Source organism: Physeter macrocephalus, chromosome 13 (assembly GCF_002837175.3).
Source record: "Physeter macrocephalus isolate SW-GA chromosome 13, ASM283717v5, whole genome shotgun sequence".
Classification (NCBI taxonomy): domain Eukaryota; kingdom Metazoa; phylum Chordata; class Mammalia; order Artiodactyla; family Physeteridae; genus Physeter; species Physeter macrocephalus.
Genome location: NC_041226.1, coordinates 81,166,671 through 81,184,445, shown reverse-complemented (window position 1 = coordinate 81,184,445; position 17,775 = coordinate 81,166,671). Strand labels below are relative to the sequence as shown.

At 57.8% G+C, this 17,775-nt stretch overlaps 1 protein-coding gene across 9 annotated transcripts in view; it reads left to right on the top strand.

Annotated features, from left to right (window-relative positions):
* The first annotated feature begins 58 nt into the window (after window positions 1-58).
* Window positions 59-17,775, top strand: part of GRTP1 (growth hormone regulated TBC protein 1) — a 21,537-nt gene continuing 3,820 nt past the window's right edge. The window contains exons 1-9 of one of the 9 annotated variants that reach the window (XM_055089505.1): window positions 59-220; window positions 493-644; window positions 5,575-5,733; window positions 7,017-7,082; window positions 8,266-8,390; window positions 10,313-10,409; window positions 14,116-14,288; window positions 14,360-14,545; window positions 16,126-17,769. In XM_055089505.1, coding sequence (XP_054945480.1) covers window positions 174-220; window positions 493-644; window positions 5,575-5,733; window positions 7,017-7,082; window positions 8,266-8,390; window positions 10,313-10,409; window positions 14,116-14,288; window positions 14,360-14,545; window positions 16,126-16,479 — 1,359 coding nt within the window. In that variant the 5' untranslated portion in view covers window positions 59-173 and the 3' untranslated portion in view covers window positions 16,480-17,769. Of the gene's footprint in view, window positions 221-492; window positions 645-5,574; window positions 5,734-7,016; window positions 7,083-8,265; window positions 8,391-10,312; window positions 10,410-14,115; window positions 14,289-14,359; window positions 14,546-16,125; window positions 17,770-17,775 lie in introns of those variants that run through there. The other 8 variants (XM_055089509.1, XM_055089506.1, XM_024117447.3 and 5 more) reach the window with 8 other exon arrangements.

The window sequence follows — 17,775 nt, the reverse complement described above, 5'->3', positions numbered from 1 at the left end:
CCCCTGACATTCCCGTTCCTCCCCCCCGCCCTCCTTCCCCGCCCCTCCCGCCGCCAGCCCCGCCTCCCGGCGCCCGCGGCCCGGCGGAAAGACCGGAGGCGCTCCGAGTCCCGGGAGGTGGACTTGGCAACCCCGGCCCCGCGGCCCGGGCGCCCCCTCCCGCCCCTCCCGGCATGGAGTCCGCGGGGCGCGCGCAGGCGGCGCGGGACCGGGTCCCCAGGTAGGCGCGCGAGGCCCGGGAGCCCCTGGCCCAGCCCGGGGGAGCGGGCGCGGGTGCCAGTGGCGTGGAGCCGGCGGGGGCGGTGGTGCCCGGCGCCTGCGCGCCCCTGGGCGGCCCCTGCGCTGCGCACGCGCCCGCGCTCGGCCCGCCGCCCCTTCCTGCACCCGGGAGGGTGGGGGGGAACACGCGCCCCCCACGGGGGGCGCCGGGCGCCGCAGGTCCCACGTCCCACGTGCGCGCGGAACTTTACTCTGGGTCTTTTTGTGTCGTAGGATCGATGAGTACGGGTTTGAAAGGCCTGAGGACTTTGACTATGCAGCTTATGAAGAATTTTTTTCCGCCTATCTGGCGATACTCACCAGAAGAGCCATAAAATGGTCTAGACTTCTAAAGGGAGGCGGTGGTATCCAGAAGAGTATGACACGTGAGTTCGGAGCCTGTTCCACCAGGCGCGCAACAAGTGACCCGACCGACGGGTGACGGGCGCGCCAGGGAGGTCAGGGGTTCCTTCGGGTCTCGGATCTTGGGGGGAAGGCTGCCGCGAGCCCGGCTCGTTTCCCGCGCAGGCTCACAGGTGAGGGCGCTGCACGGTCAAGGTGCAGGCCCTCCTTTCTTCCCTTCGGCGTGAGGCCTGCTTGTTCTTTGAGATGGATGGAGACCATGGCCTTCTTTCCAGAAGAAGGTGGATTTCCTGCTCCTCCAAATGAGAGTGGCCAGGGCTGTGCCCTTGTGCGCTTCTGGGCAGAGCTCTCCCTGACCCCCGCAGAGTGAAAGCGGGGTCCTTCCTGCACCCCCCCACCTCTTCCCCTGCTTCTCCTTGGGGTTCTTCCCCAGCCCCAGGCTGTGCCCTCTCCTCCTTCAGGTCTGGATTGGAATGCCACCTCCAGGAAGCCTTCCTGTCTCACCCCACAGACCCACACTTCCTGTCCTTTCCTTGCCTATTTTCTGTTCCTCCCTGTCTTATGCAGTGTGGGTCATACTTATTTTATCCTTTGTTTCCCCTGCTGGGATCAAAGACCCCTCCCTGCCGGCTGGATTGGATGGATGCTTGCTTCAGTGTTTGTTGAATGAATGAATGGAGTGTTTGCCTGTAGTGTTCCTCACGCTGTGGATAGAGGGCAGACCATGGGTACCTGCGGGCAGGTGGTGAGGGGTAGACGGGAATGTGCCCCGGGGAGCTAAGGAAACTCAAGCATGTGGGGCAGAGGGGCTACTGGGGCTTCCTGACATGGGACATTAATGACAGTTAAGGGGTGAGGGCGGGGGTCCCAGCCACCAGGTACTGAGTTGTGACCAGAGTATTAGGGGTGTGGTGAGGAGGGCCCGGCGGTGGAACAGGGGCCCTGCACCAGGTCACAGGTGGGCACACGTTGCACAACCAGGCAGAGAGAAGTCAGCGTTTAAGCAAGGGGGTGACAGGTCAGTTTTTGCCTTTAAAGGGGTAGGTGACTAGGGCCCAGAGGGGCCCCAGTACGCAGGAGATGCTTGGGAAATACTTGTGGGATTAACGCGGGGGGTGGGGGTGGGGTGGAGGCAGGTGCACCTGGACTTCGGCCTCACCCCAGGCTTCTCCCTCAACCGGGCCCTCCCTCCCCAAGGCTGTTACTGGCGGGCAGTGTTTAGTAAACACATGGGTAAACTAGCGTTTCATATAATCAGCCTGAAGGGACCTCAAAGGTTGACCCTTCTTGCTTTCCAGACCCCAAAGCTAATATCCTGTGTGATTGTACGCCGAGGTCCATCCCTGCGTTGCTGCTGGTGTTAACGTGTTTCCAGCAGACATCGGCTTCATTTTTTCCCTTTTGATTTGTTTTTAAAAGTTACACACAAGTATATAAAAATAAACTTAATTTTTGCACATGGGAAAACATCTTTTTTTTTTTTTTTTTGTGGTACGCGGGCCTCTCACCGCTGTGGCCTCTCCCGTTGCGGAGCACAGGCTCCGGACGCGCAGGCTCAGCGGCCACGGCTCACGGGCCCAGCCGCTCCGCGGCAGGTGGGATCCTCCCGGACCGGGGCACGAACCCGCGTCCCCCGCATCGGCAGGCGGGCTCTCAACCACTGCGCCACCAGGGAAGCCCAGGGAAAACATCTTAATCCCACTAAAAGATGTGAATTGAATTGAGTTTCTCAGCTGCCTAGGCCCCAGTCTCCCGTAGAGGTGACCGCTGGCGACTGTCCCACGTCCCCCCAGGAACAAGGTGCACCCTCGGGCTGTCGTTTGCTTTTTAATGCAGGAGAAGACTTCCTGTCTAACATAGACCCAGGGGTCCAGCTGACCCAGAGGTCAGTTAATGCAGAGAGTCATTGCAAGATGTACATGTGCGCATAAGCCTTTGTTTTTATATAAAACACACATGCATGTTTATTCCTCTTTGATTTTTGTCATTTGATTCTATCCTGTCATCTTTTCTTTGAACAGGGAGGGTCCACCAATTCTGTATCTTTCCTGCCGAAACCATACTTAACGCGTTGTATCTATTTTCCAGTGTCGGGGTTTTTTTTCCAGGTGGATCGGGAATAAAAGCAATCTGAATGCAGAATCCTTCCAGATCTTTAGTCTTTTCCTCGACTTTCGAGGTTGTCTGATTTAAAGGTTTTGTTTTGTTTTTGCTTTTGCCTTTTGGAGCACTTATCAACTTTTTCTGAAAATTTAACTTGGTTTTATTGAAATAACAATTATTTCTTTTTTTGCTTTAATTTTTAAAAAATATATGCAACGTTCGTTAAACTGTCTGATCATGGCAGCCAGTATACTTGGCGTACAGGTTTAGGAGCAAGTATACTTGATCCCTGGTGAGCCTTTGGCCTGGGGACGGGGCTCACCGTCGAGCTGAACCGGAGAGCATAGTGACCTGAAGTTCTTTCAGGAAATCCAGCGAGAGGCATGTGGGCTCGCACGGTTCTGTGGGCCAGGGCGTTGCCGCTGGAGCTGGTGTGGCTTTCGGGTGTGACGGCCGGGGAGGCTGCAGCACCCACGGGGCTCCAAGGGAGGGGCAGTCGGCGTAGACAGCAGTGGACGTGTGATCCAGGAAATGGGCATCCAGTTTCTTCCGGCCAGACGCTCCGGGCTGGCCGTAGTGTCGTCGGGTGTGTGGCATCCCAGGGAAGGGAGGCCGTGTGAGGGCTGTGGGACCCATCTTGCGCAGTAAGAGCCAGGCAGCCGAGTTTGGACCTCTGACCCTGACACCAGCAAGCACACCCGAAGACCACCTTTGCTCCCGTGCCTTCACTGTGCCTGGCTTTTTGGGTCCTACTGTGTTTGCTCTCTTTTTTTGAGAGGACTTCCGTCTTGTCTCCAGTCACGCGATTACCCACAAATCCTGGAATCCAGCACGTCTTCAGATGACAGCTGAAACTCACCCTGCTTGAGGACGCTAGCTGTGGATACGATGAAGCTTTTCTTTTTCTTTGTCTGTGGCGAGTATCCACCGGGAGCCTGAGATCGCTTGCTCTCAGTGCTCGACCTGGAAGCTACCCTTCCGTTCCTTTCCGTCTTGGTGTGAAGGCACTTGGTGAGAGAAAAGCTCCGTCCCGTTTGCTTCTTCTATGTCTCCTGCCCAGTGGGCTAGGGTATTAGCACCATCTAAATGAGAATGAAGTTGCAAAACATATTTTAAAGACAAATATAAAAAACCTGGGAATCTGCTTAACTTTTTGGGGGCAGACAGCTGGGAGTTAATTCTTTGCGGTCTAGCTTCTTTTTAAAAAATTGCCAACTGTTCTTGCCATATATTTTACACTCCTCCAAATGTCCAGGAGGACGCATGGGTTAGCCCTGCCCTTGGGGAAGTGTCAGTCTCTGAGGATGGGAAAACCGTTTTCTTTCTCTTCCAAAGAAACTTAGTAAATTCAGATAACAAACAACGAAAGTAACAGCAGCCTGTATTCTCTGAAACTTCTGGGTGTTGTTACTGTTCTTACAGCCAGCCGAGAGCCCCGAGTCCTGACTGTATTTGAGGCACTGGGCTGTGCTTTGTTCCCATTTCACAGGTTAGGAGACTGAGGCCTACTCAAGGTCGGGGCTGCTGAGGCACAGTGTGAGGGGTTTAGCCAGTGTGCACTTTCCTTTTTATACTTTGTATTAATTTTTAAAAATTTGCAGTGAAATTCGCGCTTCTTGGCGAATTCAGGTCTATGAGTGTAGACAAATGAACAGTCAGGTAATCCCCACCACAGCCAAGGTTCAGAGCAGTCGGTCAGGAGCCCCGCCTGCGCGATCCTGGGTGGCTGACCTGCAGGCCTGGGCGTCGGCAGAGGCCTGGGTGGGTGTGGCGGCAGCTGCAGGGCAGCGCGAGGGATCCTGAAGGTGTGTTGGCGTCTCCCTCCGTTTATTTAGTTCTTTGATTTCTCTTTGCAGATGTTTCGTTAGATTTATACCTAAATATTTCTCCTTCCATTTTTGGTGCTATTGTCCGTGATACCGTCTCAGTGTTTTTATTTCAGCGGTTTGCTGTTCATACGTGGAGTTACTGTTGACTTCTGCGTGTCCTTTCCTTTTCCTCCGTCTCAGTGGGAACGGCCCCCTCCCGAGTTAGGCCTGACCTGTCCGTCCCCTTGCTGTCGCGAGAAGAGGATTAATTCACTCTGGGCGCTGCTGGTCACGCGGACCCCTGAGGGCTCGTGTAAATCGTACTAAGTTGGAGGGTAGACTTAAAAACGTCACGTCCCCATAACAGAATGACCAGACCAAGCCACACTGGCCAAGACGTTCTGGCCCAGACGTGATCCCACAACACGCTTCTAAACTGGCAAAGGGTTTCTCGGGTTTTCTTTGCCTTTGGCGGATGGTGTTAAAATCTGTCCTTTCCTTCCTCTGGGCATCCCTCGTCATCCCCGCATCCTTTTGCGCACGTTTGCCGTGCGTTTCCTGTCCCACACGCCCTCCCAGGAGCAGGCAGGTGCTCGAGGCGTGGCCTCCGGGAAGCCTCTTTTAAGGTGCTCACGTACAGGTGACCATCAGCTTGAGTTACAAGATTTTAGCGATAGTGCTTTTCTTGACTGTAGCCGGTAATCTTTTTCTGTTAAATACGGCTGGTGCCTCGGCGTCCGGCACAGGCCGAGGGGCGGGCAGGGCGGGGACCGGAGGTGACCCTCGCAGCCCGTATCCTTGTGCCGGCAGCGAGCTAGAGGTACCAGGGCTGCTGTAGCCTCCGGACTGTGCTCAGCTCGGGGACGGAGAGCGGAATTCTGTAATGAGCGCATGTATCGGTTTGGTGGAGGTGTGTGAAGTTTTGCACCTTTTTTATGTCGGATTGACTGATTTCGGTGAGAGCCCGAAGCAAACCGTGTGGTTTCTGGCCTCGGGAAGCGCCCAGCGGTCTGTCTGGAGCTGCCCCTTCCCTCCATTGCAGTGAAGCGCTACATCCGGAAGGGCGTCCCGCTGGAGCACCGGGCCCGCGTCTGGATGGGGGTGAGCGGAGCCCAGGCCCAGATGGACCAGAACCCCGGCTACTACCGCCATCTCCTCCAGGGAGAGAGGGATGACAGCCTGGAGGAGGCCATCAGGACAGGTGATGCACGGGGTCCGTCCCCCGGGATAGGGGGGCTGGGTGGCACCCCCAGAAGGAAACTGTGTTAGCACCTGGTGATGTTGTGATGTTGATGAGGAAAGTTACGTGGTTAAAGATGCACCAACTGATTTCAGTTTTCTGAAAGGAAAATCAAAACTCAGGCATTCACGAGGGGAGGACGGTGATTTGAACTGGTTCAGAAAATATGTGCGTGTCTAGCTAGGTGGTAAGGAAAATGGTACTAGAAAGACCAGATTTCTTCTGAGAAGACTCCCTCCAGGAACGCGAGGCCGCTGAGCTAGCAGTCAGTGCAGGAGGGACGTGGGCTGGGTGACCCCCGCGGACTCACAGACACAGCTGCACACGTGCAGGAAGCCACACACCAGAGACCTCTCTTTATGTCATACTCTGAGTGTCCAGGGATGCTCGTATTTTGGGCTTCTATCTTCTTTTCCCTCCAATTTCCTCACTGGTCCCGTAGGGATAGGCTCATAGGCTCTTCAAAGTTCAAAGTACTCAAAAAAATGTTTAACCTAAATTGAATAATTAGATTTTTAGGAAATACATCTGTCTTTCTGACTTTAACAGCTTTTGAGAACTACAGATTTAAACACAAATACTTCATTTAAAAAATTTTCTTACCTTTAATGTCAGAGAGGTTGGACTGACTTGTAACGGTGAGAAAGCGGCGTGTCCCCAGCGTAAGGAGAAGGGGTCTCAGATCCCAGAGCTGGAGACGGGCTGGGGGGCACTGGGGCGCTGAGCCTGCTGGCTGCATCCTGATGTCACAGCAAAGCCCGGCCAAAGGGCTCAGAATAGACGCTGCCATGACCCTGCAGGCACACGTGCGGGGGTCCCTCCGCAGGGCCAGACGTGCTGATTCAGGGTGGGAAGGGACCTCAGGTCCAAGCGAAGGCCGATCGTGTTAAATAAAGTAGAATGTGGCTGTTTGTTTGAAAAATGAATTTTAAAGGCTCTGTTTAGTGCAGAGTTTTTGGATACATAAAGTTTACCCTTCTGTCTTTCCAAACTGAACCTCTGTCCCCATTAAACACTAACTCCCCATGCCCTCCCCCGCCTCCCACCGTCCACTCTCTGTCTCTCTGAATTTGACGCCTCTAGGGACGTCACATGGCTGGAATGATACAGTATTTGGCCTTCTGCGTCTGGCTTATTTCACTGAGCGTAACGGCCTCGAGGTTTGGCCTCGAGGTTCACCCGCGTTGAGCGTGTGTCGGGATTCCCTTCCTTTCTGAGGCTGAACGACATTCTGTTATGTGTAGAGACTGCGTTATGTTTATCCATCATCTGTCCACGGACACTTGGGCTGCTTCCACCCTCTGGCCACTGTGAGTTATGCTGCATGAACGGGGGTGTGCAAGTAATTCTTTGAGACCCTGCTTTCAGTGTTTTGGGTACATGCGCAGAAGTGGAATTGCTGGGTCACGTGATGATTCTAGGTCTATTTTTGAAGAGTCTGGATCAGTCATTTTATAGGGACAGTAGAGCGGGTGCTTCGTGCCGCATCAGTGCAGACCAAACGTCCCGCCGTGTCAGCCTCTAGCCTGGCGGTGGGGTAGGGGTAGAGAGATTGCAAAACACGGAGAAACGTCTCATCCTAGAAAACATTATGTAGCAATGAGCACCGATGATCACTCCAGTCTGAATTAGTGAAAAGCACTCATTCCCCTGTGGTGGATGCCAGTTTTTGGAAGGTTCAGAATTGCAGGAAAAAACTCTTCTTTGTAAAAAACATACAACGAAAGCTTACGTGCTTTGAGGCGGGCAGCGTGCTGCTCGGCGGCTCAGAGCTGGTTTTCGTGGGCAGAGACCAGGCCTGGGCCAGAGCCCGGGGGCAGAATTCCTGCAGCGGTGGCGAGGCCTCCCGCGCTCGGCTGTGTCCCCGAGTCCCGCTGTCGCGCGGACACCGCCGCTCTGATCCAAGCAGCGCCAGCGGTGGTTAGCCGACCCCGCCCTCCTTCCTCTGCCCCCCTCCTCGCGTCACAGGATCGCAGCTCCTTAAGGCGGGCGTCCGGCCGGGCGGGGCGGGGGGCCAAGCAGCGGCAAGAGGCTGCGGGGACTGTCCTGCGGACGGAAGCCCGAGGCGATGAGTTTATTTCGGGCTTGGTTTTCCCTTTTGTCTGTTTATCTCTAAACGGGGATCTCGGTGTGTCCTGCCTCCTTCAGTTGTCAGAACTGGGAAAGTTTTCCGAAGTTTTATGTAAGCTGTTCGCCTGTCACCCCACCTCACCCCCAGCTAAGCGGGGGGCGCGGGGATGGCAGGAACCGCCAGGGCCCAAGCAGCCCGGCCTCATCCGAGGAGCCCGCTCTGTCGTCCTTGCTGACTCGAGAGGAAGGGCTGCCGGGCCCACCAGTGTCCCCGGGCCGGGCTGCCGCGGGACAGGAGCCCCGGGGCGCCGCCTCTGCGCCCCCGAGGCCGGCTGATGGTGGAGGTCAGGAAGGGTCTGGGTCCGTCGCAGAGCCGTCTCTGTCGCCAGCCCCGAGTGACCTGCGCCACGGGTTTCCTCGCAGACATGAACAGGACCTTCCCTGACAACGTGCGGTTCCGGAAGGGCTCGGACCCCTGCTTGCAGAGGACCCTGTACAACGTGCTGCTGGCCTACGGGCACCACAACCGTGGCGTGGGCTACTGCCAGGTGAGCCCCCGGCGCCCGCAGCCCCAGCAGGGACGTCAGGCCGGTCCTGGGCTGCCAGGTGCCCCCGAGCCAGGCTGGGACGTCACCGTCTCCCAGCGGTGCCAGCCCCCAGAGACGGGCCGGGGGCAAGGGAAGCCGCTGACGTGAGCACGGGCACGGGAGACCAGCAGCCTCTCGTCTTGTGCAGATGGTGGGCACACGCGTGTGTGTCTGAGCGTGCACGCGTGCAGTGGGCCAGCCCTTCGAGGCGGCTTCCGGAAGCCGATCAGCCGGCAGTAGGGGGTGACAGGGGTCTTGCTTTGTTGCTGCTGTGCGGAGCTGCCCGTCAGGGGGCAGGCATCGGTCCTCGTTGCTCCCCGCAGACTCTCCTTCTGGAGCATCGAAGGGACAGCGCTCACGACCCGGAAAGCGAGGGGGGCTGGGTCGGGAGCCGAAGGGACCGTGCCCTCCCGCCCTGCACTCCGGACGCTGCCGGGTCCCGGCGGGTGTGGGCAGGGCCAGGGGCTGCGGCTGGGGGCTCCTGTCACTGCGTGCGAGGCCCCCGTGCCCCCCGAGCCGAGGCCGGGCCAAAGCGTCCCCGAGAGGAAGGCAGGCCCTGGGCGGTAGCACCTACGGTCCAGGAGGCTCCAGGGCCGGGACCACAGGCGCCGGGCGGGCGGCAGGGGACACGGACGCCTGCTCGGGGCGGCCTTGGCAGCTCGTGTCCCGTGTGGACGGCACGTGGCGTGGCCTCGGCCCCGGGGGGACCGGGGGTCGCGGGAAGGAGTGAGGCGGGCGCTTTGAAAAGACCAGCAGCAAAGACACGTGAGGACGCCGTTCAGAGCGGCCACGCGACTCCCAGGGCGTTTTGGGGCCGCTGTTCCGCGGGGGGCGCCTGCGGGAAAGACGCCGCTGGGCGGGTCTGGTCTTCGGGGAACCCCGGCACTGTCTCCTGTTACGACTGCCCTTAACGCACTGTCCTGGGGCAGGAGCTGGGGAGACAGGGCGGCTGAGAAACTGTCCTTCGGTTATTCTAGCTGCTGTTCTTGTGGGTTTTAAAAGTAGGTTTAAAAAATAACCCGCACAATTTTAAACGCGAACCTGATGCCACAGCTCTGCTGGCTTTTGGGAAGTACACGCATGTACGTACACACACACACACGTGTGAGCTTCCTGTGGCTGCCGTGACATCGTGCCACCGGCTGAGAGGCGCACGGGACAGGAGTCGATCGTCTCTCAGGCCCGCAGGCAGGAGTCCGAGGTCCGGGGGTCGGGGGGCTGGCTTCTCCGTGGCTGTCTCGCGGGTGACCCGTAGCCTCTGCGGGTGGTGTGTCTGGGTCCAAATTTAACTTGTTGGTTGACGAGAGCTGCATTTCCCCCTTATTGCTAGAGAACTACATGTTTATTTTAGAAGTTGTGGAGAAGCAGCAAAGAAGAAAGTGGAAGTCACCCGAAGCCCGGTCACGCAGGAGGGGCGCTGACTCGGCGCTAGGCCGCCGCTGCTCCTTCCTGGGTGCCCCCGCCCCTGGCGGCTGAGGGTCCTCAACTGTGTGTATATGGCCGCGTCTGCCCCCGTGGCGCTGTGCGCCCTGGATTTCCCCAAACGGGCTCTCTCACGAGATTCCACTGCAACGCCCCCGAGCGTCAGACCACGCGCCTCACCGTCCTTAGGAAGCGTGGTCGCTGGTGTAGTTTCCCCCGGTACGGTTTCACGAACACGAGGCCCTGGCTTGTTCTCAGGCAGGAGTCATGGGCGCAACTACACGTGTCACTAGATGGCAGAGCCTTAGACGCTATAGCTCCACTGAAAGGTCGTTCCAGAATCACGCAAGTTTTAGGGAAGAGCCAGGAAAACGGAAAGTTAGCAGTTAGCCAGGCGACTACAGAATCTGCAGGTGGTTTAGACCTCGGTGAGTTTCTTTTGTTCTTTTGTCTAATTTCAGGGAATGAACTTCATAGCAGGGTATCTGATTCTGGTGACAAGGAGCGAAGAGGAGTCCTTTTGGCTGTTGGACGCCCTCGTTGGCAGGATACTCCCGGGTACGTTGAATCCTCGCGGTAAGAGCGCAGCTGTCGCTTTTTGGTGTTGCCGAAACGATGCCACCGACAAGTCAGGACGTGACGAGACGGAAGGAACTGTCCGAGAGTCGAGGTCCAAAACCTTCTTGCAGTCGAGTTGAGACGGGAGCGCGCAAGATGCGGGGTCCCAGCGGGCGGCGCTGCCTCGGGGCCTGGGCGCGGCCGAGCCGGGCTCGCGGCCCCTGACCCCGGTCCGCGCCGCTGGTGCCCGGACCCTGGGGAGCGCCGCGGCCGTAGTGAGCAGACAGGCGAGCGGCCGGGCTTCCGTAGCCTCCGCCGCTGGGCTCGTGAGTGGCCGCGAGCGCAGGGACTGCCGGCGGTTGCGGTCACCGCTTGCGAGGTGAAGACCTTTCCTCTCATGCGTTTCTACTTTTCTATTTATTATTGAATGTTAGTTGTTTCAGTTAATAAACCACCACCGATTTCTGTGATGCGCCGTGTAGACGGTGAGCTGCAGAGCAGGGTCCCTTTGGGACAAGAAGTGGCCGGAGCCGTCTGGGGGGGGAGAGGACTTGGGCAGATGCGGCCCCCCCGGCCACGATGGCGGTGATGGGTCCGGCCGCTGGCAAAGTCCTGGTGACCACAGACGGGCTCCGGCTGCCCACGCGACGAACCCCGGTGGTCTTGTCTGCCGTGCGCGCCCAGGACCACCCGGGAGAGCAGCCGCCCGTCCTGGGGGCTGCGTGTTCAGATGCGAGGGCAGCCGGGGCCCGTCCAGGCTCCAGGCTCGCCCGCACCCGCCCTCGTCTGATCCACGGAGCAGCCACACCGCACACGCCAGCCGCGGAGTCCCCTTCACGGATGGCGGCACGGAGGCCTGGGCTCAGACCCACAGCTCTGTGCCCCCAGGAGGTGAGCCTGGGCGGCGCCGCGGAGAGGGCGCCTCTCCTCAGGCTTGTGCCGCTGTTATCAAGGGCTGGGGGGACGCCGCCCGTGGGGGACGGAGGACGGAGAGGGGCAGCTGCCCCGGCTTCATGGCGGAGCCTGAACGGCTGTCAGGGGCAAAGATGGACAGGCTTCCGGACAGAACGCCAACACGGCTCCGTGGTCACCGTTTGCTCAGTTAGGTCAGAGACTGCATTATGATGAACGTTCCCACCGTGACCAATTCCAGGTGCGCTTTGGGGGTTTGCGGAACATCAGGGCACAAAGCCTAAAAGCCTGGTGGCGACAGCAGCAGAACCGAGATTAAACGGAGGCTGTAAGGGCTGACCTAGAGAAACAGAAAAGCAAGGTGCCAGGTGGGCCCCCGGGGGGAGTGCGTTACACAGACTTATTTTTAAGACCATAAAATGTCACTTCTGATAATTATTGGGTTCAGTCAAACTAAACTACAATGCAAATAGGCCCATTCTTCTGCAAGGACAGGGCATCGTGGCCAGGCTTAGATCACAGGACGGCCCAGACCTACAATGGCTTCTTTTACGTCAAGAAAGTTATGTCTGGGTCTCTTCCTCCGGGGAACCCCTATCCTCTCTGCCCTCAGACTGCTGAGCCTGCAGAGAAGGGACGGGGCGTGGGATGGGCTGGGCCAGCTCGGGATGTCACATTGGTGATAAGTCAGCCCATTTATGAACAAACACACTCGCGTCCTGAGAGCTGGTCTGACCTGTCTCCCCTTGAGACACAGGGGAGCCGGGCGACGGCTGCCCCTCCCGGGAGCAGCCCCGCTGAAGCCAGAAGGTGTGGCCCAGGCAAGGACGGGCAGGGCCCATTCTGGGGGCGACAGTACCCGGGGCTCTCCGTGCCCACCTGCCCCTGCAGCAGCGCTCCCCCTCTCCACGTGCTGACACAGCCGTTGGGCTGTTTGCAAAGCGGGGCGACCCTGGGAGAGGCCTGACTCGGGGAGAAGATCCTTGGTGTCTGTGCACAGGCCAGCAGGCTGAGGGGGGCTGCAGGCGGGGCCTGGCCCTTGGGGTTTGCCGTCAGTGGCTCACGGCAGACCGGGGCACGGGAGTGTCAGCGACCCTCCTGTGAGTGGCTCGGACCTGTGGTGGATTTGGGGTGTGGCCTTGACTATTTGGGGAGCTGCCCTAAGCCTCTCTGTGACCGAGAACCAGGCCATGCTGTGCTCACGGCTCCGCAAATCCGCTGTCTCCACCGCGCTCTCCTGAGACGGCCCAGCACCCTGCAGGACGGGGAGCGGAGCCTGCCCCTTTCTCCCGGGACCAGAGCCAGAGCGCTGCTAGTTGAGAGGACAGGACGGCCAGCGGCCCTAGGGTTTAGGAACAGAAGTGAGAGGAGGGTATGGGAGGGAAGGAAGTTTCAGTCCCAGGTATTTATAACTGAACGGGCTTCTAGTAACTGATTTCTGGGGTCTTTAGTACTGAGAGTGGTTTAGCGTGTGCACACGCTCTGAAAACCAGTGGTGTGACCGTGATGTCATGTCGATACTCACAATGATTCTATTTTAACCCAAATACTTAATTAACAAGAACATCTTTCCCTTTGCCGTGGTGAATGACCAAACTGTGTGTGGCAGCGGGCACAGAACGCGTACCAAGTTTTCCTATTTTATTTTATTATTTTTTAAAATTTTTATTTTATTTATTTATTTATTTTTGGCTGCGTTGGGTCTTCGTTGCTGCGCGCAGGCTTTCTCTAGTTGCGGCGAGCAGGGGCTATTCTTCGTTGTGGTGCGCGGGCTTCTCATTGCCATGGCTTCTCTTGTTGTGAAGCACGGGCTCTAGGCACGCGGGCTTCAGTAGTGTGGCCTGCGGGCTCAGTAGCTGTGGCTCGCGGGCTCTAGAGCACAGGCTCAGTAGTTGTGGCATGTGGGCTCAGTAGTTGTGGCTCACGGGCTCTAGAGCGCAGGCTCAGTAGTTGTGGCGTGTGGGCTCAGTAGTTGTGGCTCGCGGGCTCTAGAGCGCAGGCTCAGTAGTTGCGGCGTGTGGGCTCAGTAGCTGTGGCTCACGGGCTGTAGACCGCAGGCTCAATAGTTGTGACACACGGGCTTAGTTGCTCCGCAGCATGTGGGGTCTTCCCGGGCAGGGTTTGAACCCGTGTCGCCTGCCTTGGCAGGTGGATTCTTAACCGCTGCGCCACCAGGGAAGACCCCCTGTTTTATTATTTTATTTTAGTCCTATTTTTATAGCAAAGTTGAAGCATTAAGATTTATTATAATACATGACATTAAGCTAGAAAATTCCTTGGCAAGAAAGTGTCCATTCAAAAGACAGTCATGCGGTTGGAGGCATTGGTCTGTCTGATGCTCTCCTGTAATGTTCACCTGTATCTTCTCCACGAGAGGAAAATAGGACATGTGACACAAGAGGGCTGGCGTTCTGTGCTAGGTGGGTGCCCAGGACACTTTGGGGGGGGGCCAGGACGCTCACATGTTCGGTTTTCCCGTCCATCCATCGACGGACACTTGGTTGTACCCACTGTTGGCTGCCTGATCTTGGGTTGCAAACGTCCCCGCTTTCCATCAGGTTTTGACAGATGCCCGGTGGGCATTGCTGCCCGGAGCGCTGGGACCGTGGCCCCACTCCAGGCATCGCTCCCAGGAGTTCCTGCATCCCTGTGTCTGGGACCTTGCCCTGGGTCATCCTCTGGAAAGGGTCCCTGGGTGTGGCCCCCTCACGGCTCAGGGGGAACGAGGGTCGCGGCTGTCAGGGGCTATGGTTTGTGGGGTCCACGTCCCCGCTTCTCCCCTGTCCCCCTGCAGATTACTACAGCCCCTCGATGCTGGGCCTGAAGACGGACCAGGAGGTCCTCGGGGAGCTGGTGAGGACCAAGCTGCCGGCGGTGGCGGCCCTGATGGACAGTCATGGCCTGCTGTGGACCCTGGTCGTGTCGCGCTGGTTCATCTGCCTGTTTGTGGACGTCCTGCCCGTGGAGGTGAGGGCGCCCGGCTCGGACTGGGGCCGACTAGGTGGCCACGCGCTGACCCGCTGTCTCCTCCTCTGCAGACCGTGCTTCGCGTCTGGGATTGTCTGTTCAACGAGGGCTCCAAGATCATCTTCCGGGTGGCGCTGACCCTCATCAAGCAACATCAGGCCTTGATCTTGGAAGCCACCAGCGTCCCCGACATCTGTGAGAAGTTCAAGGAGATCACCGGAGGGAGCTTCGTCACCGAATGCCACACCTTCATGCAGGTGGGTGTCAGCACCCTGCCGGCCTCCCTGCGCGGTCTGCCCGGCCCTCGCCCCTCAGCAGCCCAGGGAGGGGCTCCAGCCCTTCCAGGCCAGCTTCTCCTGGAGCCCGGGGCGCCCGGCAGACCCAGGGTGCTCACCCTCGCCCTCCTCCTGCGCCGTCAGCCCAGGCGTGGGGCCGGGTGCCGCCTGGGGCCCCCCAGGGAGCCCCGTCGGATCCACACCTTGGTCTCTCCCGGGACTGGGAGGTGACCGCCCCCATCCCAGCCTCGCCCGATGGCCCGGTCTACACCGGGCCCCCCATTTCTGTGCAGCCCTACTACGCCTGTTGACTTCTCTCCGGCCTTGGTGGGGTCACGCCCGTCTGTCCCTCCCCGCCGGGTCCCGGGCCTGGCGCAGGCCGTGTGGATGATAACTCAGATCACCTGAGTGAACGAAGTGGCTGCTGCGTCCCACAGGCCCGCGGAAAGGCGCGGGCCGGGGGGTGGGGTTTACGGGACGACTGGGACGAGGGCGCGAAGCCCAGGCCTGCGGTGACCCTGGGAGGGGGGAGCGCTGACCCGGACGCCCGGCCCCGTGGTGCCCTTCGCCTTCCCATTTGAAAGAGCTGCACTGACGACGTGACCCCTCCCCCGCCCCCAGGGTACGAGGCCCCTGGCCAGGAGGTCCTGCAGCCTAGGGCTGTCTAGGTGTTTGGTTTCAGTGAACGGAGGCCCCGTACAGTTCACCCTTTACCTGGAGGTTTCAGAGCTCTTCGGTGCCTTCCGCTCAGCGGGCGGTGCAGCTGCGTCACCGGACCCAGGCGTTTTCTTCTCCCCAAAGGGCGCCCCAGCCCCAGCTAACGCCCTGCTCTGTCCCCGTGGCTCGGCCTCCTGGACTTCGGCACAAATAGAGTCAGACAGTGCGTCTTTGGCTTCCGGCCCTTGGACTCGGGCTGATGCTTCCGAGCCGGTGCGAGTCTGTCTGTGTGGAGCAGGGCACCTGCACACAGTAGGTGCTCAGTTAGTGCAGGCGCCTGGCTTGCTCGTGTGATGGCTGCAGGCAGACGTGTGTCCGCGGCGGGTGTGGCCGGTGTTCCGGCCTAAAGGTGTTCTGGGCCCTGGGGGCTGAGTGGACCCGGAGGATCGGCAGGGTGGTCTCCCCACACGGCAGAAAGACCACCGCGTAAAGACGTGTGTCTGCCCACGACAGGTGTGGCCATCGTGGGACGCTGGCGGGGAGGTGGTCCCCGGTCTTATTTTCTCAGGGGTCTCATCAAAGTTGTGTATGCGTTTCAGCAAAACTGCAGTTCGTAGGTCTGACCTCTCTGAAATCCTGTGTGAGAACATCTAGAATTTCCTTGAGAAAGAAAGCCGTGATCTCGTTGGCAGCTGAGAGCAATGCGATGGGAAGAGGACGGCTGAACCGTCTGAAGAGTTTGTCCTCAGGTCATCGGGCCGCTCGGCCCTTGCTCCCAGGTGCTCCCACCCCGCCCCCCAGGCACCTTCCCTCCTCCTCGTTGTGAAGCAGTTTCTCTGTTACTGCGAGCAAGTCTGGGTCCCTTCCTGCTTCCACTTCTCAAATCTGCTTTCTTCCTTGCTTAGTCTGCTCACCGACGGCCCCGACCGGCTTCCGAGCTGCTGCGGGCAGTCAGAACGAACAGAGCCCACACGAGAAGAGCAAAAGCAAAATCAGGGCTTCTGTGCAGCAACGGACACCGGCAGCAGAGTGAAGAGGGAACTCACAGAACAGGAGAGACCGTGCAAACCACGTCTGCTAAGGGGTCAACATCCAGACACACAGAGGCCACAGCGCAACAAGGAGCCAAGGAATTACATTTAAAAATGGGCAGAGCGGACTTCCCTGGCGGCGCAGTGGTTGAGAGTCCGCCTGCCAGTGCAGGGGACACGGGTTCGAGCCCTGGTCCGGGAAGATCCCACGTGCCGCGGAGCAGCTAAGCCCGTGCGCCACAACTACTGAGCCTGTGCTCTAGAGCCTGCGAGCCACAACTACTGAGCTCGCGTGCCACAACTACTGAAGCCTGCGCGCCTAGAGCCCGTGCTCCACGACGAGAAGCCCGCGCACCGCAGCGAAGACCCAACACAGCCATAAATAAATAAATTTTTAAAAAAGAAAAAGAAAAACGGGCAGAGGGGCTTCCCTGGCGGTCCAGTGCTTCAAACTCCGCGCTTCTAATGCAAGGGCACAGGTTTGACCCCTGGTCAGGGAACTAAGATCCCACATGCCGCGCGGCGTGGCCAAAATGTTTAAAAAAACGTTTTAAGTGGGCAGAGGGCCTGAATAGACCCTATCCAGAAAAGACATACAGATGACCAACAGGTACATGAAAAGATGCTCAACATCACTCGTCATCAGGGAAGTGCAAGTGAAAACCACAATGAGCTATTGCCTCACACCTGTCAGAATGGCTATCATCAAAAAGACCACGAATAACAAATGTTGGTGAGGATGTGGAGAAAAGGGAACCCTATTCATACATTGTTGGTGGGAATGTGAATTGGTGCAGGCACCGTGAAAAACAGTATGGAGGTCCTCAAAAAACTAAAAATAGAACTACCGTAAGATCCAGCAATCCCACTGCTGGGCATTTATCCAAAGGAAATGAAATCAGGGTCTCTAAGAGACCCCAGCCCGCCCACGTTCATTGCAGCATCACAATAGCCAAGGCATGGAAACAACCTGAATGCCCATACAGATGCATGGATAAACAAAATGTGGTCCATCCATGCAGTGGGATTTTATCCAGGCTTAAAAAGGAAGGTCCTGCTACCTGCTACCACATGGATGCACCTGGAGGACATTATGCACAGTAATTTGTCACAAAAGGACAAAAACTGTCTGATTCCACATATGTGAGGCCCCTGGAGGAGTCAGATTCATAGAGACAGAAGGGGGGGGGTGCTGGGGACAGAGTTGGGTTTGGGAAGATGAGAAGGTTCTGGAGATCTGATGCCCAACATGTGAGCATAGCTTACACTACCCAGCCACACACCTGGAGTGGTTAGGATGTAAATTATTGGGTGGGCCAAAAGGTTCGTCGTTTTCTCCGTAAGATGGCCCTAGTGGCACTTAGTTGTCTTTAATTTCATTCAAAACAATTTTGTTCAACAGAGTTTTGGAAGTCCTAGCCACAGCAATTAGAGAAGAGAAAGAAATAAAAGGAATACAAATTGGAAAAGAAGTAAAACTGTCACTGTTTGCAGATGACATGATACTATACATAGAGAATCCTA